The 23117-nt window shown below is 47.9% G+C and overlaps 1 protein-coding gene across 3 annotated transcripts in view; it reads left to right on the forward strand.

Moving 5' to 3' along the window:
* Positions 1-23117, forward strand: part of LOC109304582 — a 132611-nt gene that overhangs the window by 94059 nt on the left and 15435 nt on the right. For 2 of the 3 annotated variants that reach the window (XM_019527264.1, XM_019527263.1), the window contains exon 5: positions 9919-11475. The exons of the other annotated variant lie outside the window; for it this stretch is intronic. In XM_019527264.1, coding sequence (XP_019382809.1) covers positions 9919-10047 — 129 coding nt within the window. In that variant the 3' untranslated portion in view covers positions 10048-11475. Of the gene's footprint in view, positions 1-9918; positions 11476-23117 lie in introns of those variants that run through there. 3 annotated transcript variants of the gene reach the window in all.

Genomic DNA, 23117 nt, shown 5'->3' on the forward strand with positions numbered 1-23117 from the left:
ATGACCTCAGCCAATTCCTTTAGCACTCTGGAGTGGAGATCGTCTGGACCAGCTGACTTGAATACATCCAGTCCCTCCAGAAGTTCCCTAACTAGTTCCTCACTAATCCTTGGCCCAGGTGTGCCACCCCTGGGGCCTAAAGGGGGCCCAGTGGGGGGGTGGCTGTTCCGGTCCCTGCTTAGGAAGATGGAGGCAAAGAAATCGTTAAATATGTTGCCTTTGTCGTCTGGTGTGACAACCAAATTTCCTAACGTGTCCTGCAGGAGGCCCACATTACCCGGAACCTTCTTTTTACCCCCTATGTATTTAAAGAAGGACTTCCTGTTGTCCTTGATCCGGGAAGCTAGTCCCAGCCCCATCTCCGCCTTGGCCTTCCTGACTGCCCCCCTGCATCCCTGAGCAACTGCAGTATAGTCATCCCTGGTGATGCCCCCTCCTTTCCATTGGGTGTACGCCTCCCTTTTAGCTAGGAGACATTCCTGGATGCTTTTGGTGAGCCATGGGGGCATTGTATCTTGTCCAGGTATGAGTCCAGAAACTCTCATCTTGTGTTCTCTCAGTCCTGGTGCTGTGAGAATGCAGGGCTTGCTATATGAGGAAGAGACACACTGGGGACATCTACGTGAGACGCTAGCTGCACAGTAGCCAAATAATACTGCACAGTAACACATCACAGCACTAAGAGTGCTAATATGCTACTGCACAGCATTAAGCTAGTGCACTGTAGCATCACTAAAAAGGTGTTTGGTAGCACTACTGCACAGTAACTCTGGTTACTGTGCATTTATTTAGTACTTGCTTATACAAGTACTAAATCAATGGACAGTAACCACTGCATAGTAGTGTCTCGTGTAGACACATCCAGTGTGATTCTGTTTTCCCACTAAATGCATTCTCTTTCCAAAGGAAGCATAGGGTTCAGAACACAACTTTTCATTTAAACCTCAGAGCACAGAGTTTTGCAGGCGCATTATGTTGCCCGAAAAGTACACCTTTCTAGATGCATTGCCTTTCCTTTCATCACATTTCTTCTGGCTCTAGGATGAATGGGCAGGCTGAATCAGAGCTTGCAGTGAGCTTTCTCATAGGCATGGAAGTGTACCAGAAAGAGGGAGAAAACCTGTCTCTTAGGTTGGCATCAGCAAAGGAAAAGCCCTAGATCTGGCACATTTCCCAGTCTGCCTGGTCAGGGGTAACTGTGCATAAAAGACCTATTCACACTCTTTGAAGGTCTCCAAAGAAATTTGTATATTGTCCAGTTGCTAGTCTGTAGGGCTGCTAGTTGCCACCTGACAACTCTGCAAATACGTTTGCAAACATTTGGTGGTGGGGAGGGGTGGAATTTATCAAGGACACTGATGTGTTTATGTGACCTTAGAAAGCTGAACTGACCTTAGCAATACTGCAGTGCAGTGTGAAGTGAGTGGTGGGCATCAGGTAGCCCTCAGATGGTGGAGTAGTCCGGGTCTCTTCCTTACCATGGGCTCAGAAAAGGGTACAGAGAGAAGGGAAAGTCAGTGCTATGTCTGAGAGCAGCAGAACTGGGTCAGAGCTGACAATGCCTGATTTGGTTTTGAACTCTTTCAAGTGAGGGAGTGTTATATACAGAATTTCTTTTTCTGGGGGTAGTAGAAAACATGTTGTTTACATATAACCAGGGGCCCGAAGTTAAGTTCTTTCATGAGCTGCGTTTTGGATGTTGTCCCAGACTAAGTTAAGCATGTGTGGGGGTGATGGAAAGGAGGTTGGGGCTTGTGTTTGTAAAGCCTCATGGTCTTTGATCTCCAGATCCCCAGCTGGTGTAAATGGCTAGAGCCCCATGGCAGTGAAGGGAGCTGCAGCTGTTTACACTGGTGGAGGATCTGGCCCCATATGTAAGCTATTGCTGCTGAAGCGGGAAAGGAATTGAGAAGGAATTGCCTTTCATCTGAGGGTCGCAGTGCATGAACACCCATCCATCAATCCTCACTGTGTGCCTGTGGAAGAGACATAATTTCCCTAGGTTACAGATGAGAAACTGAGGCACAGGAAAGGAAAAGTTGCTTGCCCAGGGCTTCATGCTAAGTCTGTGTGAGAACTGGGCTGAGGCCCAGGTGCCTTAACTCCTGGCCTGTGATTTCTGATTTTATACATCAAAGCTGAAGTGTCCCTGTTGTTTTCTGTCAACCTGGCAGGGGGGACAGACAGGAGAGAGAATCTGTGTTAAAACCACTACACCCACAAACACTGCTGTGTGGATCTAGGCAGCCTTACGTGAGACTCATCTGCAAACAGAGGAGGGGAGCCTTCTCCCCACCCCTGACACTTTCCATGGAGGGCATCATGCACAGTCTGTTCCTCCTTTGCAAAGCCTCACTAGGGCCTTTTTCTATAGTATCTGGGAAACCTTTACAGATTGCATTCACCTTTTGTTCCAAAGGCCTTTACAAATGAATCTGTTTAACATAGCACAGGAATACTTCAGAACCACATAAGTCAAGGAGTGAGGGACTTCTGTGTCCAAGTAAAACTGCCAAGGGAGCTTTGGCAGGTTGTGTGGATTGAGTTGTGATCTGGCTAGAATAACAGGGCTAACTCCCTTAGTTTTATGGAAAGCACCAAGGACCTCAGTTTTACATCACTTCCAAAAGTGGAACTCTCCAGTACAGCTCCTCCTATCAACATGCTGTGGCATTAGATGAATAGTGGCTTCATGCTAAGTACAGACAGTCCAAAAACCTGAGGCTGAATTGATTCAATCTTTGTAGGTTAGTCTAAACTGCATAGATTGAACCGACAAGCAAGTGAACCAACATTCACTTTGGAGTCCAGAAATGCAGCTACATGCCTGCAGCGTCTCAGCCAGAAGCTGGAGGGTGCTAGAACACAGTTCCCTGCTCAGCTGGGGCAGGCAGCTTGGGCCAAGGCTAGCCCACCCACCCTGCAAGGGGGAGGGAAGGTTGTGGGGGAGGTGAAAAGCATCCTGGGATGCTGGGGGACTGAGAGTTTACTTGAATCTGGAAGGGATCTGGGACAGCAATTCAATAAACTGATTTAACCTAAATCAGTTAAGTCTGATACTACATCCATCCAGGTTTATCTTAAATTGGTTTCGGACATTTTGAAAGCGTTTTATGTGCACTGAACTTCTGTTGTGTTACAGATTTGAACTGGTTTCCAATCACTTACACTGGTTTATGTGTAATTTCTGTCCCTAGCCTTAGGGTTTTTTCATCCTTTTTAGTAATTTCCCATTTAACTCCAGCTGAGGCGAGTGCTGCCGCCCTGAACTCCAGACGCTTCCCCCCCACTCATTTATTCTTTCCCATGGAGAACATTATTGATGCCTAAAGTAGAGTATGGTCAGGAAGTGAACTTGGGCTGCGATTGCAAATTCTTCTGCTTTTAGAGAGCTGCATATCTGATTTACATCAATTTTGGATATGTTCTGTAATCTTTAATTGGTGTGGTGACACTGGTTTGCTTTGGAGCTAATATGTCCAGTTGTTATCCAAGGTATCTTAAGGTGAACTTAATTGTTAATGTTTCAAGCTGGGTTGTTATCTGCTGCATTTCTTCAATGCTGCTGACAGTTTGCAAGTACGTGCATGTGAGGGGAAACATGTCTGAGAGAATATATATAAAAAGAGCAAGCATGTGTGCTTGTGAGTAACAAAGTAAGTGCTCAAGTGTGTATAAGTGCATGCATTGGTGAGTGTGCCCAACTGAGGCTGTGACTTCTCTGCAGTTAATTCAAGTGATCTGCCTTTTGAGTTAGCTCAGCTCATGTAAGGGGCACGCAGAGGTAACCAGCCAGCTGCACAAGACTGATTAGATTAGTGCAGAGTGACTACCCCAGCAGCTGATGAGTTGTGTGAACTGGAGCTGGAGTCTGTACCCCTGAGGGGCCAGCTTGTGTTAAAGGCACAAGCAGACTTGAGTTAAGGTTGTGCATGGGTGTGGACAGGACTCAAGGGCAACACAGTAGAGACAAACCCTGTGACAGCATGTGCATCCCTGTGTGTGTGGGAGGGGATGGGGGGAGGTGGCAAGTAGGAGTGATCAGGACACCTATGTGCAGGAAGGTGTGTCTATCCATGTGACCATGTGAGTAGGCATGCCCATGCCAGTGTATATACAGTGTACAGTTGTGGGTAAGCACACACGTGTGCAGCTAGAAGCAGACATCCTTGCCAACTGGTGCATGTGTGCAAGTGGATATGTAAGTGTTTGAACAAGCATGTTGCCCTTCTGCCAAGAGCCAACTTGTTGCATCTCAGCCTGCACTCCAGGGCTAGGGACAGACAATACACATAAACCAGTTTAAGTGATCAGAAACTGGTTTAAATCTGTAACAGAACAGATGTTCAGTGCACATAAACCAGTCTGAAAATGGCTGAAACCAGTTGGAGATAAATCCGGTTGAATGTAGTATCAGAATTAACTGATTTGGCTCAAACCGGTTTATGCAATGTCTGTCCCAGACCCCTTGCTGGTTTAAGATAAATCAGGCTCTGTCAGCAATCGGGGTGGGTGGGGCTCTCTGCTTCACAGCAGGGCTGGCCCTCCCCTCCGCTTCCTGGCTGGAGCTCTGGCAGAGACTTGCAGGCACAGAGCATCTGCTTGGCTTCTTCCTGCTAAGCAGGGATTATTCCCTCCCCCCCTCTGCCTTACATAGACATTTCAGCATTAGCTAGCAGACCACATGCTGGTTATGGTCCATGGTGTGGGAGAGGACAAAGTCAGACACGCCTTTTGGAGCTAATCAACAGGTAGTTTAATGTCCTTCCTTGGAAAAGCTGTTTAGGAAGAGCTTGGAGAGAGGCTTTGTTTTCTTAATGGGTTGATAAGTACTGAGTTACCGGTGATAAACATTCCCTGATGGGCTATTTGCAGGGGGAGGGGTGTGGAAATAATAAGAGTGTCTTCCTGGGGCCTGGCCAAGCCCCCCTCAGCTCAGCTCTGTAGAAGGGAAGGGAAGGCTGCTCTAGTACCCCCTGGCTTCTAGCCTGAGCCACTGCAGGGATGTGCCTGCATTTCTGACATGAGAAGGGAATGTCTATCCACCTCCAAATCAGTTCAGGCTTTTCAGGTTATACTAACCTGCAAAAATTGAATCAATTCAGAATCAGGCTTTTTGAATGTCTGTCCCTAACCCGGTTGCTTAAATAAATTGCTTAACCAGTTTAGGTCCCTGGTTAATGATTGCTATTAGCGGGCAGCCCGTACAAGGCTGGGCTCTGTGAGAATCTCCCAGCTGCCTGCAGTGCCATGAGTGTGAAAGCACTGCCCTTTCACATCAAGTCCAGAGTGTCTGCTTTGCAAGGATCCTCCACAAGAATAAGTCTAGATGTTGCACAGCAAGGGCTGCCAAACAAGTTTATGGCAAGCCCTACCCAGGCTTGCCCAGGCAGGAGTGACTCACCTCTCCTTCATTCAGTCTCACCTCATCTTCTTTGTGGTGGGCTGGAGGGTGCCTGTGGGAAGTACAGCTTTGTAAGGAAAGCTCCCCGAGCAGAGGAGGGCAGCAGGCAGAACCAGGAGGTGACTAGGTTTGCTTCTCTGGCAATCCTCCCAGTCTCTCATCTTTCTGGGAGGAGATTTCTAGCACTTCACATCATGCTGAGTGTTAAGGCAGACCATCTCATGCTGTGCTTCCCAAATGATCTCACAGATGAAGCAAGGGTGGGCTTGGCCTGGTCAGACCTAGGGTTGGGAGACTGAGTGCCAAAGAAAACTCCAGCTCCGCAGGAAACATGAGCAATTTAGTTGAGGATACCCCTCGTGCCCTACCGGCCGTCTTGAGAATGGGCACGAGCAAGAGATCCTGACTGCTAGAGGTTATGAGCAGTTGCAGAGCTGTTTCTGCACTGACTCAGGTGTCCCAAGGATGTTCCAGTTAGGGTACTTGCAGTCCACTTCAGAGCTGGCTGCACTTCAGTCGCGGGGGAAACAGTTCATACAGTACAGTCCGTGAAGTGTCTTTGTCTCACAGGTGCAACATAAATGTACAATTTTTCATTTTTATTACCTGGGCCTACCAGGCAAAAAATCTGCAATGCTGGTCCCAGTGTATAAGGTGCTAGGCATAAAGAAAGGCAGCTCCTACCATGCAAAAACTGCTACCCACCTGAGCGTGGTGAGAAACAATGGAAGTTTGCTGGGGAGGGACAGAATAGCAACAGATTGGTTATGAGCAGCAGCCACCCCGTGATTCCCCCCATTGCCAACATTTTCCAGGATTTCCACCCCACCTCTGCCCTTGTCTAGTGCTGTGCTCTTCTGGGTGTGCTGTGAAGGCTGCCTTGCCCTGCACTGAGAACCGAGAGCGCTACCCCAGGGCTCCTGTATGCCCCCAACATGTGAAGAGTTTTGTGGGTGACTTTTATTACATGTCCCCTGGGCCCCTCTTTCCACTGTCTTCTCCTGCTTCCTTGTTCTTTGGCACCCACCAGAAATCATCTCATTCAGACGTCTCCCTTAATCCCATCTGACATTTCAAAATGGAGGGCACTGCCAGGCCCTTTGTTCCTTTTCCCTCTTGGCATTGACAGGCCGTTTCTCTGCTCAGGAGAGGGACAAACGTGCTGATTTATTCTGCCCCTTAACTCTGAATAGGGGTTGCTATGTTACCCTTCAGCTCCGAGGGCTGCCAGAGCACACACCATATATAACCCACAGCAGGCGTCTGTTGAGCAAAGGCCCTTAAATCTGCCTCTCTTGTTTCTTGTGCTGGCAGCCAAGGTGTCGGGGGGATGGAGCAGGGCATGATTTTCTGGCTGGCTGGAGCTTTGGATAGAGCTGGTGCCAGGCACAACATTGGCATCTTCGGTCCTGAAGTGCCACCTCCATTTGTGGAAGGGGCAGCTGGGCATGCAACACACACACATTTGTGTGGTCTTCCTATAAAATAAGCATTGTCTCTTAGTGGCAAAGCCAGGAACAGCCCCGTGGGCCCCAGCTCTAATTGCTGCCGCAGCTGGGGAACAGCCTGGATGGTCTAACTGGTCTTTTCCTTCTCTAAGCTGTAATGACCACATTGGCTAGTTCAGCTGGCCAGAAAGCTTGCAAGGAAAGGTTGCATGTTTCTGACCTTTCAGTGCTGATTACAAATTAAAATCTGCAGGGAGGAGGGCAGGGGGGATCAAAGATTATGGTCATATGCCGCGACAGCCACATGTTAGACATGACCTTGAAGTGTCAGAGGTCACATCTCTGTACCAGGAGACAAAAGAGCTGCTAATTGTTTCTAAAAGCCCTAATCCCTGGACAAAAGGGTCTTCCATCCAGGCTGGGTGAGAAACACTTGCATTCAGGAAAATTACAAGCCCTTGGAAGGGGGCACGCAGAGGAAACTGCAGGGAGACTGGAGCCTGCTTATGAGCCATCAGGCCCATGGAGAGCTAGGGAGCAGACTGATGTTACCTTCTTTCTGCGCCTGATGCTCAGGACAATATCGAAACTCCCCTTGATGTCAGTGGGAGAAGAATGGGAGAGCAAGAGAAGATGTAGGAGGAATATTTGCATGGGTTTATATCCAGGGGAACTCAAACATGTGACACTGTGGCACTCAGAGGTGCCACACAAATCCTTATGAGGCTGTTCCAGAGTCCAAGATGCATGCTCCATTGGTCATGGGTGGAGCTAGGATTTTGACAAGGTGGGGGTGCAGATGCTGTGACACATCATCGCGTATGACACAACACAGTTTTTTTTCCCAGTTAAAGAGAAACTAGAAGCTTTACTAATATGCTAGGGTGCTATCACTGTATTATTCAGTTTAAGATCAAAGCAGAAACAAATACAACTTGCAATATGCACTAATTTGCTAAATTAGATACAAAGGTAAAAAAAAAACCAAACCAAAACAGTAAAAATAGTCAAAATAGGTAAAAATAGTCAAAATAGACCAAAGGTATTGTGTCATGAGTCCTGCGGTCATTATAGTTAAATATATGTCTCTTATTCAGATTCATAAAACAAAATCTAGCCTTCTTGAGTACCTTGCCAGTCCTTCAATATTTCACTGTGGGCACGTCTATGTGTGCTTTTATGCGTGCCTAAATTTAGGTGATTTAGGTGCACATCTACATGTATACGCACTAAGGCGCATTAATGCAGTATGCAGACCAACTTGGGACTAAAGTTAGTCCCAAGTTAGTCGACATACACAGCGTTAATGCACCTGAGCACATCTCACATGAGTTAAGGTGCTTTAGCTATTCATGCCTAAATTTGGTACCTGCTTTTAGGGGATAATTTATGTAGACCTTAAAAAAACCCAAACAAAACAAAAACCTAAACCAAAGCCCAGGAGATGACTGGAGGAGACTGCACCTCCATAAGATGGGGGAAGCCTTATTTTAGCATTAAAATCCCTGTTTCAGTTGTGGCTAGAAGAAGAGTTGGTGGAAGTGCAGGTCCCCGTGCTGCACCCCAGAAGGTCTCCCAGGAAGCTGTGTTCATCCTACACTGCAATATGGTACCCCTCCTGGATCTCTTACTGTGTTCTTGGTCTTGCCATGCTGTTGAGGCTGCAGTGACAAGAGAGATAAGTCTGCAGACACTGGGCTGTGAGGCCATGATAGGGGTCCATAGAGAGCAGTGAGCTCCAGCCAGGCTCTGGGGTCCTTCTCTGAAAACAGACTCTCTCCCAGCTCTGCAGATAAGCTCAGCTGCTGAGTTTACATCATCGCCTCCAGCTGTGCCCATGCCTGGGCTGTCTTCGACATCTCCGTTGCTTTGCTGTCCACCTCCCCCCATTTATAAACCAAGTAGACTCATTCCCTGGAACATGCACTTGTGTCCAAGACTGGAAACTCTGTTTAGGAGTTCAGAAGGGCGGGCATGCTGGGTATCTCTGTGGCAGGCTTAAAATAAGGAAAGGCTTGATTTTTCAGAAGTGCTGGGCACCCACCTCTTCAACAGATTCTCCATGGGAGTTGCTGTACCTTGAGTTTCTGAAAATCAGGCCTGGCCATAGGAACCTGTTTGTAGTGAACTGATATAACCCAAGTCCCCCTATTGTGAAAATACACAAGGATTGCAATGCATCATCCTGTTTAATCCCTTGGTTAGAGTCGAGCCTTCCCAGAGAGTGTAGAAGTAGTAACATCAGTATAAAAAGAGTTTGATGCATGGCTGAGCATAATACAGATTTGACAAACCAGATGACATAATGAGTGAGGTGAGATATGTTACAGAGAGAACCTGAGAGCAAGAGGGGCTGGATTAGAGAGCTAGGAAGACTAAAGAAAGTTTCAGGACAAATGAAGTACCAGTTCTAGAGAAATTAAAAACAGATTACATAGGAACTGAGAGAGTCTGAGAGATTTGAGAGTAAGGAGATAAAGATGAGCCCACTCTGCAGAGTGTGGAGCCAGGTCTCTAGTATTTTGATGCATCTGGATGGGGTATTTTGAGTGGGCCTGTATCTCTAAAAAAACACTGACTGCAGTAGTAGATGCTATTTCTATGTTATGATATGATCTGGTATGTAGCGAGTGACTGGGATTTTACGGGATTAGGAGGGGCTATGATTAAATTTGACCTGCCAGCTCAGTGCCCATGTCAGGTCAGGTGACCCTGCATTTAGCTCCCTAATTGTGATGCCTTCTGTTCTGACCCCATAACTCAAAATGTACCTCTGTGCATCCCACTGCTCTTTCTTGCTGCTGCATTTGTTAACTCCTACCAGTGGTCAAGTTTCCTAATCGCATAGGGGCCCAGGCAGTTTCAGTCTTGTGAGGGTGACATGGTTTTGAAAAAAATGGGGGAAAAACTGCACTGATCATGCCATTAGTTGTATGTGGCCTATGATACCTATTGAGCAGGCATGATTCTGCCCAGCAGAGGGTGGTGGGCCATGCATCGACTGGCCAGTTCACTGCTTGCAGGTGCCCAAGCAATGACATCTTCCTTGTTTTACTTTCCATGCAGAGTATCAATGGGAGCCGCCCACCACCCCACTTTGTATATGATCCATCGAACTTTGCCTTCCGGTCCCTCAGCACCTTGAAGCCTCTGAGCCCGATCGCTCCGGTAGAAGAACCGTCATGTGCCTACTGAAGGAGATTCTCCAAAACCTCAGGAACTGTTGTACCAACTACCTGCCTGGCAGGGGTGGGGAGGGTAGGAGGGCAGAGGGAGGGTGTGTGTGGGGGGGACATCTTTGCAATAACAATCTCTCTGGCAGCAGGAAACAGGTGGCTTGGCAGCAGTGCCTGGTTTCATATCATCACCACATCTGAAGGGTGGCGGAAGGGGAGAGTTGCTGTTTGCAGTGAAATGAGCACATCAGCTTCATGAACTACAGGGAAATCTGGAAGACTGTGAGAGGCATGAGGACATGCTAGGAATACGTAGCCCTAAAGGGTTAGCAGATAGTCACTATGTTAGATGGCAACAATGGCAAAAAGGCATGAGGATGACAACTGCCTTCAAATCTGGTAGATTTTTTTTCCAGATGCTCTGCCTTATAATGTCTTGCATTTGGACAAGCTACATCCCCCAGGTCGAAGCATTCTAAGGCTGGAGATAAAAGTTATGGAGGGCTTCTCATGAAGTGAACTGGGCCCTGCTACAATGTCGTCAGAATTAAGATTATTCTAAATTCTACTACAGTCAAGGAGGTGTCCCGTTGGAATAGGAGATGGGGAGTGGCATGGTAGAGACTGTAGGCGCTTGCTGTAAGTGTTCTCCATTGGAGGTGTTGGTTTAATCTAAAGGTGGTTAAAACAGGAAAGCAAAGAGCAGCAGGGTTAGGGGGCATCTTCATGGGCTCTGCTGGGCTTTGCTGTGGCATTTGGAGGGTCTATATGCTCAGCCACTCAAGGAGGCTCAGGCATCTGCTTCCAGTCTTCACACAACATGGCAAGAGCAGAGAAGCTAGTGGGGTTGCACACACAAAGGGTTCCTCTCCTCAAGGACCGCATCTACACTAGAGGAAGTGCAATGCTTGACATCAGGTATTTCCCCTTCAGTTTCCCCACTCTCCCCCTTCAACCCCAATGCAGATCAAAGATGTCATGCAATATAGCTGGTGTCATGCAACTCGATCAAGTCCAGTGTCCTGGGAAGCCTGCTGAGCCCTTGTCCTGCTTTGCTTTGCCTGCCTTCCTCATATGGATGCTGAACTCACTGAATTCTGGTCACATGAACAGAGCAAATCTTTCCCACACTGGCAGGGGAACCATGGATCAGGTGACTTGTTGTTAACCTCCTTTGTCGAAATCCAGCAGTTTCTCTAAGGTATCACATGCTGTTTGAACCATTTTGGGCCTCAGCACTACTGAGACTTGCAGCAGTTTTTGCCATCCATTGGGTGGCGGTGTGGTTTTGTGCTACCATGGTACAACTAATTTGGGGATGCCCTTGTCTTACTTGGCTGGGAAGGGATGTAAGGAACCTCCCTGTGCTCAGCTAAGATCTGATCTTGCTTCTCATTCTGGTGCCAAGAGCAGACTCTCTGCACTGTGAGCAAGAGGCCTGGCCAAATGGGGAAGGGGCAATAAGCTGCGTCCACCTGAGAACTGAGGCAGCCTACTACTTCCCTGCAGCAAGAGAAGTGAACTGGAAGGATTGCAACTTTCTGAAGCACTTCTGCTAGTTCTAGTGTGGAGATCTTTGATATCTCTTTACCCAGTGCCCAGGGGACAGAGCCCACCTCATAAACCAGTATTGCAGGTGGCACCAACTGGGGTGCTGCATTGGGAATTTCAGTAGAGAGGCCAGAGACCAAGTAGCTCAAGGGAGCCTGATCTCTCCTTTCAACCCTGAGGCTGGTTGCCACCTACTCAGGTTGGAGCCGAGACACAGTTAGGGGAGGGCTTTGATGGGGAACCTTGTATTACTTTTGCCTTTTTCCTACCTGTTCTGTGGATAGGAGACTTCATGGCTGTATCTACAGCAGGAATGGGCAACTATTTGGGCTGGAGGGCCACTTAATGGCCACGTCCATGCGAGTGTGGACATTTGGTTCCCTGGAGACAACTGGCAGTGGGACACCTTGTGCCGCCGCTAGTTGTCTCTGGGGAATGCCTGTGCCACACACCATCAGGCAAGTTACCCTGGGGTCCTGGGGGCATCCTAGGGTGTAGCAGTGGTGATCCTGCTGTTTGGAGCCTGGCTGACAGCTGGAGAGTGGCTCCGGCTGGCTAAGCCTCTGGTTTTGAGCAGCGAGTACTGCCCCTGCATGCACCACTCTGCTTTTTTTTTTTTTGGTGCAGATTTTTTTGACCCCTGGATATCTAGGGGTCAACTCCCCTTTCCCACAAGTGCTTCTCCTTTGCAGCATGGAGAACAGCTAAATGTAATGCAGGGCCGTGCTTGTCTGGACATGGCCAGTGAATTTTTTGTGAGCTGTTGAGGGCTGCACACACAAACATGTGCATGCATGCACATACACATATGCACGTGTGCTCCCCACAGCCGGGCCAGGGCTGGGGCCAGAGCAGCAGCAGGAGTGGGAGCATAAGCCCACCCTCTCACTCCCTCCTACCCCCTCCCAGCATCTGCCAGCTGTGTCCACAGCTGGGGATGTAGGGGTGGAGCCTGAGCATGGGCCTTCGCACTGTCCTACCCTGCCATGAGGGCTCCTGGCTTGCACACCCCCTCCCCCCTCTGCCCCCAACCCTGCGGCTCCTGGGAGTCCTGATGGCAAGGCAGTACAGGACAGCATCCAGGCCTGCAGCCAGGCTCCATCCCCTGTGGGCAGATGCTGGGTTCTGCTGGTGCTGCAGGGGATCTTGGGTAGAAGCCGCCCTGCTCAGGTGCCGTACTGTGCAGTGGCCGGAGCCACCAAGGCCAGAACTTGGCTCACCCAGAGACTGCTGCGCACTACCACCACCTGCCCTCAGGCCGGATACAATCAAGTGGTGGGCCGGATCTGGCCTGTGGGCTGTATTTTGCTCACCCCTCATCTAAGGCCTCCTTCACCAGCATTAACTGAAGGAAGTAGTTCTCATTTATTTGCTGGGGGCTTCTGTTGAGAGGGAAAGCTTTGCTGACTGCCAGCACCTCTTCGGTGTTTCAGAGAAGATGCTCTTCCTTATTTCTCCTCCTCCCTCCAGCAGGGGTACTTGGCTTATTCCATTTCCATGATACTTATGAGCTTTAATCACAGTCATTCCAACTGGATCAATGCATGGTGAGAACTATAGCCTCCTTAGGCCACACCTTCGTGTTAAAGACAAAGGTAGCTATGCCCTGGCTCTCTTTTCTGCTAATCAGGTGCCACAATGGCCCTTTATACTAAGGCTTCAGGCAATGCTACTGGAATCTGACCCAGGAAGGCACTATGCCTAGTGCTGAGGAAGCTGTTCTTATTGGCCTAAGAGGTGCCACGTGCTACTGTCCCACATGATATTCCAAGAGTTTGGAGTAGAGTTTCCAAGAGTAGAAATGGAGAGCAGAGGATACCTGTCAATATTGTTGCCTTTTAGTACTTTTGTAACTTTTCTCTCTTTTCTTTGTCAATCAGAAAAAAAATAAAGTTAAAGTTTAACAGCTGCTCTGTTCACCCTAGTTGGTGAGTTGTCTCTTTACCAGGCCTCCAATTTCTCATGCTTGGGTTCAGAGGGGAAGAGAGACTTAACACACACCTGGGTCCTGTTCTTATGCCTCCTGCAGCCGCAGAAGCTAGAAGGTAACGCTTCGAATGTGAAAGCTGAGCACCTTGGCTGATTGCTAAGCTTTGAGGAGCTGGGGATTTAAGTTAAATACCAAATATTGGGATTGTGGTGGTGACATCAAGAGAGCTGGCAGTGCTGGCATATTAATTTATTACCTGGATTAAATAAAATAACAATACACTAAGCTCTAATAGTAATGATTTTGGATGGTTCTTGTACAGCACTTTTCATCTGCAGAGCTCAAGAGTTCAGCATTATTCTTGGGACAGGTAGAGAAACTCAGGCACAGGGAGGCAAAGTGCCTTGTCCAAAGCAGGCCAATAGCAGAGCCTAGAATAGAACAGAGGCCTTCTGAACCTTGGTCTGATGCTCTGTCCATTATACTACACTCTCCTACATTTTGCAGTTCTGTAGCTTGGTTCATTTTACAGTGCCTAATTGCACACTTCACCCAGTGCTGGAAAGGTAGTTTTAAATGTGTACGTTAAGCATTTTATGGCTGTAACCAGCTCAGCAGAGCTCTCTTTGGGCACGAACTCCTGGGTAGTCCCTGCTTCAGAGTCAGACCTTCCCTGCATTGTACACAACTGCATGGAGGTTTTGTTTGTGGTTGAGTAGCTGGGCGATTCCTATAACTTCTACTCTGAGCTTTCACCCTGCTACCCGTGTCTCTAACTAGGGACCTGCAGGTGTTTCCCCTCAAAGCAGAAAACAGATCACTGGGGCTCTGTAGAGAAAGCAATGTTGTTATGGCCTGGAGTCTCATGCTGTGTCCCAGAAACTTGGCACTCTGCTGCATTAACTAACCTGTGGGGAAGTGGATGCAGAGAAGAGTTTTTTAAATGACTGGGGAACCAGGTTCTGTATGGATTTGGGTGGAGGTACTCCTGACTTTTACTAGCATGAAAGAGGAGAATCAAGCCCAGAGACGTGCCAAACCGAGCTGTTATATATGCAACCTGACCAGAAACCTTTTAACTAGCCCCACTGCCAGGGCAAACTGCTTGAGGTGAACATCCGGCCTTTTGGATATGCATCCAGACTGCCCAGCCTCTTAAGTTTCATTCATTCATACAAAAATCTGCTTACTCTCTGTTTGACTGTCCATAGGCTTCCCTAAATCTGAGCTCTGTCCACAGATCACCTTAGTATGAGTGATGTGAATCATGATGACAAGAGATATACCTTTTACAATAGCAACACACCAGGAAGTGTACTGAGCTTTAAAAACAGGTTTCAACTCTACCTGGCATTTCTGAGTATCACCTGGCTATATTATCTTCCTAGGAGTTAGGAAAAATACTCATGTACATCCAAAGCAACTCCATGGAAGCCAGCATGTCATTGAAATAAGAATCAGACCCAGTACAACTAACTGGGTGTGTCTACACATGCAATTAATGTGAAGCAATAAACTCTGGAGCTTATTGCTCCTGGGCCTGCCATTTGAACATGTGCCTGGGACTGCAGCACACAGAGCCAGGTTGGAGCAGCCCCAGCTGACAGGGAGCCCAGGGGTCAGCCTGCCAGCCCAGGGCTGCTCTTCCCCAGCTCAGTATGTTGCAGAGGAGCTGCCTGGGGCATGAAGGTGCTCCAGTGTGGAGCTACTTGGCAGGAAGCTCCTGCACTGAAGCACCCTCATGCCCCAGTCAGCTGGGGCAGCATCTACATGTGCAATGCTTTTGAGTAAAAAACTGCAGCAGGATAGTAGTGGAGGGGGGCATGAATTTAACCATCCCCATGGTTGGGAAAAATCCCTGCAAAAGTCCTTGGGAGACTTGCTGGGGGATCAGGCCCTGGCCAGAGCTGGAGAGCATTGCTATGTAGGGCTTCCCAGGTGCAGGGTGTGGCTTGATCTCTCTGCAGTGCTATGCGAGAAGCTAGCTGGGTTGCACTGAAGGGGTTGGATCCTGCTCAGGTACAAGAGTGATTTTTAATTAATTTAATTTAATGTAATTAAAAAACCGACCTGGAGTCCCAGTAGCTCCCCTCCTTGCTGAGCCAGGCAAGGTCTGGCCTGGGCAGTGCATTGGAGACAAATAGGCAGCCTCCAGCAGGGGAAGGCAAGGCACTTGGCTCCTGCCAGCAGCAAAGCAAGAGCAGACAGACCTGGTCCTGGGGGCTGGACACTTGTGGGCCTAGGGAGCCCCAGGGCAGGGGGCTTCAAAGGGGTAGGGAGTGGGTCTGCCCTCCCATGAGGGGAGCAGAGAAGGAGGAGAGCTCTCTGGGTTGGGAGCTCCCTACTGCTGCAGAGACAATGCTCAGGACTGGGCTCCAGGAGCTCCTGGCTGGCCTTGCCACCTTCCCTGGGGCAGACTGCACAGCGCACTGGGCTGCAAGAGGGATCATGGGCAGGGAGCGGAGTGCCAGGGCTCTGCAATTGGACAGGCTCCTGGCCAAGAAGAGATCCATCCAAATGGCTCAGGGGGGCAATGCTAAGCCTGCAGCTCTCCTGCGCCAGCCATGGGTTAGGAGGGGGTCAGTGTGGCATCCCAAGCCCCACACCACCGGGCAACACAAATGCACCTGATGCTGCAAGGAATGGAGGGCAGCTCCCTCACACCTGCACCCAGAGTTCGAGCAACCCACAGAGCTCCACAAACACGTGGGGCCACTCACCAGGGTGGGCTGGGGACGAGAAGCATGGAGCCTGCTTCATGTCCTGCCTGGCCCTTGCTCTGAAGCATGTTTTTGCTTTTAAAGGGCCTTGCAGCAGGGCTGTGGGCTCCTTTCTAGAAGGGCTGGATTGGTGGCTTGCCTGGAAGCTCCAGCCTCTTTCAGGATCAGGCCCCTCTTTTATACCCACTCCACTTCCACCTTTGAGAGAGCTCTGGTAACAGTGTGTGTGTGTGTCAGGGGGGAGGATAGTGATGTGCTGACCCCTGACCCAGGCTGTGCCTTCCTCCCTGTTTCTCCTTGTTGTGGAGCAGTGACCCTTCCTGTGAGCCTGAGCCATTCTGAATTAAACCCACCTGATGTGCAGGGTATATATGATCTGCACAGGGTCGGGGAGAGCTGTCCTGGTTCAGTGGACAGTTCCCTGCTAACTGCATGCAGATCGGGGCCAGCCAAGCTGGGACAGCTCTCCCCCACCCCACCTGATCTCCCCCTGACTAGGACAGGGCTGTTGGCTGAGTTGGGACAGGTTTTCTCTGCCCAACTCAGCCAACACTCTACAACACTTCTATACACCTGCCCTGAGAAAAACCCAACTTAGCCAGGCAGCAGTGTAGCCCCCTGCTTCCTGGACTGATTGGGAACAATTCGCTCTTGATCAGCAACAACACGTGCGGTACGGCACATTAGTTAATGCATCATTTTTCTAATACCTGTATCTACAGGTACCAGAAAATGGCACATTAGACTAACCTACTATGCAGTAACTGCTGTGCATGTGTAGACAGTGACACTTCACTGTGCGTTAGATTCGTTTAGTGTGCAGTAAAGCATCTCATGTAGATGCACCCACTAACAACAAAATTTCCTTCCAACAGGACTATCCACTCCAACCAACACTTGCATAGCGTCACAATCAAGTACAGAGTTAAAGAGTGTGTTTTAGGGCTGAGGGTAGAGTATGTTGTGTGTAGGATACATGCTTGTGAAGGGCAGGTGTGTATGTGGAGGAGCAAGTGTGTTTATACTGGGTTTGTACATGTGTAGGACGTGTGTAGGTTATGTATTGGTAAAGAGTGTGTTTGTAGGTGGATCTCATATAAAAGGGTGTAGCTAGTGAGGTTTGTGTATGTGTGGTGGGTGTGTTTTTAGAGGACAGGTGTATAGAAGTGTTGTAGAGTGAGTTGATGAAGTAGGTATGTTTATAGGTGGAAGGGTGTCCATGGGGTGTATATGTGGATGCAAAATACTGACAGGCTATGGATGTAGTGGGGCGCATTTGGTGTTTTGGTAGGTGATGGGGCATCAGTAATAGAAATTCTTTGTTGTTATTTTCTGGCACCAACAGTTTGTAGTACTAGCTGGCAGACTTTGGCAAGATTTACCACTTGTCATGTCACTAAACATCAAACTGAATCAATAGAAAAATAATTGAAGTCAATGGAAATCTTTGCCCTTGACTCTGGGAGAAACAAGATCAGGCCCTTAATGGAAAACTGATTAAAAACAAGGGTACCACATCACAAAATGTACTTTTTTGTGTCTTCTGACCAAAGCGCTCTGCATAGATCACAGCCAGCTAACATAATCTGTTCAAGGCCTGATCCTGTTTTCATTAAAGGTTGTGAAGGCTGGTTTCCAAAGCTCTGTTTTGTCAGTTAGGATGTCTTAGTAATTTAGGGCCTCACTAGTGACTCTGCTCTTGAATCTTGGCTTAGAAATGGCAAGAAATCAATGTATTTTGTGTATCAGCTAGGAGGTATATATGTGAACCTGGTGCATCTGAACAAGGACCTACTTGTCTAACATTTTGGCAAAGAAGGAAGGGTGGAAGGGTATCCCTCAATGTTAATTCACTCCCCCATAATGCAAGTGGCAGAGAGAAAATCCACAGATGCTATCTCACACTCAGAAAGAGACATAACATCAAAGAAGAGAAGAAATCAATTTAAACAGCAGGATTATGGGCAAATATTTAGTAAGATTGTAATAGACTTTTTCAAGGGGCAAGAAACAAAACAAGGAAATAATAGAGAATGAGATTTTGAGAGCAAGCTAATGGTATAGCTATAAGTTAGACTGATGGCTCTTGACCACATGTTTTCAGTTAGCCCGGGACAGGATGTGTAGATAGCTCCGGACATATGAGGAGCCCAAAAATCTGTTTTCCTTTTTGTGGCTTCAGCATATCATTGCCCGCTATAATAATAGCTCTGTCTGTTAGTGGGTTAGCTAGTATTGATAGCCTATCCCTATCCAGCATGTTCACAGCCTAGTAGCTCTGAAGTCAAATGACTAGAGGAACTGAAACTGCCATGAGGACCAAACACCAAGTGGAGAAACAAGACAAAGAGAGTGTTTTCTGAAAGAGTCCTAAAGACAAAGGAGAAGAGAAACCCCTTCTGTTAGCAAAACATTTGGCATTTGCCATCAGAGGAAATTTTATTTTCTACAGAGTGGTCCTCAGGGAGTTTCATTCTACGCCCTAGGTTGCCACCAATCTTTGTAGGCAGCAGAGGAGGATGGGACAGACTCCAATGTGCTGTGTAAGAGAGGGGTGGTGAGACTCTTGAGTTTAAGTCCATATTCTGTAAGGGGGGTGGTCTACTGGCCATAGGCTTTTCTGTTCCTGTTTCTCTCTTCCCAAACCTGACTGCTTCTACTCCAACCCATCCCAATTTTCTCTCTCCTCCCCTTTAGCTCCTCATCCCAGTGTCCTCTCTGGCTCCATTTCCCAGTCTCTGCTCAATCAATCAACTTTTCCTTTTGGAGGTTTTCAAAATGTTCCCCTTCATCTGAGTCCCAGACTTCTCTCTACCTTGGCTCTTGGTCCCATTCTCACTGTAGGTGTGCTTCACAGGAAGTCTGTCTTCTATGGAAGAATCTTTCTCTGAGCTCTGCCTTTCCTCTCCACCTCCTGTTGTGTTTCAGTGGTAGTTTCCTTGTCTGCCATGTGAGAGAGCCAGGTTTGATTCCTAGATGTGCATAAAGCTACAGTCATTGAGGCACTGAACAGGGGGACTTGGTCTGGCCTTTGGGTAATGTCAAGAGATGGGGGTGGAAGGTTTGGACAGCCTCTGCCTCTCTATGCTCCTGTCTAGGTGCATGTGTTGATGGTCCTGGTGACCTCTCATGTGTACATCATAATCCAGAAGAAATGACAGTTTCCTACTACTACTCTCCTCTCCATACTCTCATACTAGTCCCACTCTATGAGTTTGCCTCCTGTCTTAGCTGTAGTAAAGTTTTAACATGGGCGAAATAATGTATGCTTCCTTAATCTCACTTTCAAATACCTGAGCCATTTTTGCTGCCCCTTTCAAAAATAATTCAGCTGGAGTTAAAAACACACCAAGGATGACTTCATTCGTAACAGATAAGGTTGGGCAAAGTTCTTGACAGCTGAGAATTAGGTTTTAAAATGAGACGTGTGGGTCAACCTTAGCTTGAAGCGGTGCTACAAATTCAGCTGTCACAGAGGAGAATTCCAAGTATAAAAGTTCCCTTTTGTCCAAAATGCCTTTGTAAGATCTTCTCCAGATGGAGAGCAGGTTATTGGTCCCTTTTTTGAGAAAAAGGCCTAGCCCTTTTCCATCCTTAAGTCCCAAAATAAACCCACCACTACTTACTGGCAGGGCTTTCTTTTTCATGTTCAACACTGATAAATAATCAAGACAATTATATTATATTCATTGCCTACTCTGGTGGAAAATAATTATAACAATTACCACCCAATTAAAATGCTGCTGTTTCTCCTAGTGTCATTAGCATGTCCCAAACGTTTTGTTCTTGTGGTTTAAAGTGCAGTAATAGCACAGTCCAAGTGCAACACCCTTTTCAGTGTAACTTCCCTGCACAGCCAGCTTCCCAGCTGTGATTACCTCTGCCTCCTCTGAGATGTGGTTAATTTTCAGTAAGGCATCAGATGCACTTCTACCAGAGGGGGAGCGACTGTTTAGGCTGTGATTTACCTAATTTACTCTGATAATAATGGAGCTGGCTGTGTAGCCATCTGTCTGCTTTACATAAGGCTTCTGTCCTCCCTCCCCCATCCAGCACATACAGAGTATAATAGTTGTGCCTTTGGGGCAGAAAGAAGGGAGAGAGAGTTTCACCTCAGTTATGGTCCTCAGTGCACTGGGTGCAAATGTTGTTGCTACATCCCTCGCTGCAGTGCTCTGGAATGGCAAGAAATGCACCAGGACTCTTTTGCATTAGTGTCCTGATGTGACTTCCAGCAAGGCTGCCAGCGATGGTGCTTTCTGGATGTGTTTCCATCAGGGACCAAGCAGAATGCCAGCCATTCATTCTGTGCAGGCCACCGCCTAGGCTGTAGGATGATGATCACTTTAAGCCTCTGCCCACCTAAACCAGGATCAGACCTGGTTATGAGCAGGTAGAAGTTCTCTATTCCCACAATTAAATCCTGCCATGACATCCTGATCTTGCTCCCCAGTTGCCTTTCAAAACAGTTATCCACAGGCTCAAGAGGCATCTTTTGCTTTTTTCAGGTGCCCAGGCCTTTGTGTCTGATATTGGCTTCAGACAACTTGTCACTAGCCAGTCATGGTTTATTGCTGCAGTGGTAATAGTATTTCTATAGCAACTGCCAGTAGCATAACCAGAGTAGGGCTAGACCTGCACACTAGCCCTGGGTGCTGCTTTAGAAGTGGGGCCAGAATGGCAGCTCGTGGGGAGCCTGTGGTGGTAGCAGCAGCCAGGGGCTTTGAAATCCCACAGTGAGTTCATGGCTCCTTGCCCCACTCTGGTACTTGGAACCCCTCTCACCTGGTGTTTACAGTAGACCCCCCGATTTACGTGATTCTGACTTGCGCGTCTCGCATTTATGCAGTTTTTTTTATTAGGCCCAGACTGAAAAATGCCCCTTGAGATGCATGTCATTCGCGTATATATGCAGATGCTTGTGAGATTTGCATATATATGCGCATATATACATGAACGCCTCACAAGATTTGCAGGCGGAATCAAGCGGAGCTGTGCCGCCATTGTGGTAGTGGCATCTCAAGACGCATAGTTGAGACGCTAGATGCACCTCCTAAAGGCGATTCTGCCAAGAAAAGGGGGGAAAAAAGCTATGACTAGGTAGCATGTCTGGGGTACACAACCCCTCACTATTCTATTGTTTCCTATGGGGAAAGTTGTCCCAACTTACACAAAATTCCCCCAGAATGCAATACTTGCATAAATCGGGGGTCTACTGGAATGTCATCTCTATCCCAGGTTGCCAAAATTGCTAGTCAGAAGTCTAGCACTAACAGCCCAAGGACTGAGAAGGACTCCACAGGCATTAAGGAACTCAGCCTCAAAGCATCTTGGGGAAGGCCAGGAAGTGTTGTTTCAATATTACTGATGAAGCAATGCAGGATCTGAAAGGTTCAAGACCTGCCCAAGGCCATGCAGGATGGCCAGGGCACTGGCAGGGCTAGAACTTGAAACTATCATGTCACGTTCCTTGAGAGCAAGCATCATGACAAATGATTCATGAAAAACAGACAAGATAAGTCAATCCATCAAAGCTACCTGGATCCATTATCCATACCTCAAAGCAGAAAAAAGGAATGGGGTCTATGCAATAGCTTCATACTGAGGGACTGGATGTAAATCAGCTTCTCTGCTACTCTGTGGCCTGACAGGAGCCACATCTAGGTTTCTCAGGTGGGTGGCCATGCCAGAATTTGGGCCCAAGTATATCCTGCCCAGAATTGTACAGGGGTGACTCAGTATTACCACAGGGAATTGTACTGATTAAACCATGGGAAGAATTGAGGCCTCACAGCCTAATTCAAAGTCCCTGAAGGTCAATACAAAGACAGAGTTGATGCAAAACTTCAGTTGGATTTACATCTGGCCCATATACATAAAACCTACATGTTACTGTCTATGATGATAAATATTGTTTCAGCTGGGTCATTATGAAGCATTTAATGGAAAAGCCCAGTCATTTGTGGCCTATATAATGTTATTAAAATGTACCCACAATATCTCTTTCAAAGCAGACATTAAACAAAAGAGAGGAAAGAGACAGAGCCCGGTCAACAGTAATTCAATATTACAACTGCCTGAGATCACTCAGTAAAACTGAATACATATAGAACAGAAAAAGTATTAGAATCGTAGAATCAAGGAAAATTAGGGTTGGAAGGGACCTGAGGAGGTCACCTAGTTCAACCCTTTGATCAAAGCAGGACCATCCCCAACTGGATCATCCCAGCCAAGGCTTTATCTAGCTGGGTCTTGAAAACCTCCAAGGATAAAGAGTCCACCACCTTACCCTCCTAGTGAGAAAATGTTTCCTAATATCTAACTTAAACTTCCCTTGTTGCAACTTGAGATCTTGCCCCTTGTTCTGTCATCTGCCACCACTGAGCACAGTTTAGCTTCATCCTCCTTTGAACCCCCTTGCATGTAGTTCAGGGGCAGGCAATTATTTTGGGCAGAGGGCTGCTTACTGAGTTTTGGCAAAATGTCAAGGGACACATTTCCCTCTGTGGCGCTGGGGAGCAGGAACAGCCCCATGGTCCCAGGCCAGAAGCCTCTGCTAGGCAGGGGCTTCTTTTTTTGGGGGGGGTGGGGAGGGGAGCAGGGCTGGGCAGGCAGGCCTTGCTGCTGGATCCTGCCGCTGGGTTCCCCTGGATCTTTGACAGGCAGCCAGGAGCAAATAAATATTAATTTTCTAAATTTTTTACAGGCCCCGCGGGCCAGATAGAATGGCCTGGTGGGCTGCATCTGGCCCCTGGGCCATATTTTGCCCGCCCCGATGTAGTTGAAAGCTGCTATTAAATCTCCTCTCAGTATTCTCTTCTCTAGACTAAATAAGCCCAGTTCCCTCAATCTCTCTTCATAAGTCATGTGCCTCAGCTCCTTCACCTT

Source organism: Gavialis gangeticus, unplaced genomic scaffold (genome assembly GCF_001723915.1).
Source record: "Gavialis gangeticus isolate Ggan-Ray unplaced genomic scaffold, GavGan_comp1, whole genome shotgun sequence".
Lineage (NCBI taxonomy): Eukaryota > Metazoa > Chordata > Crocodylia > Gavialidae > Gavialis > Gavialis gangeticus.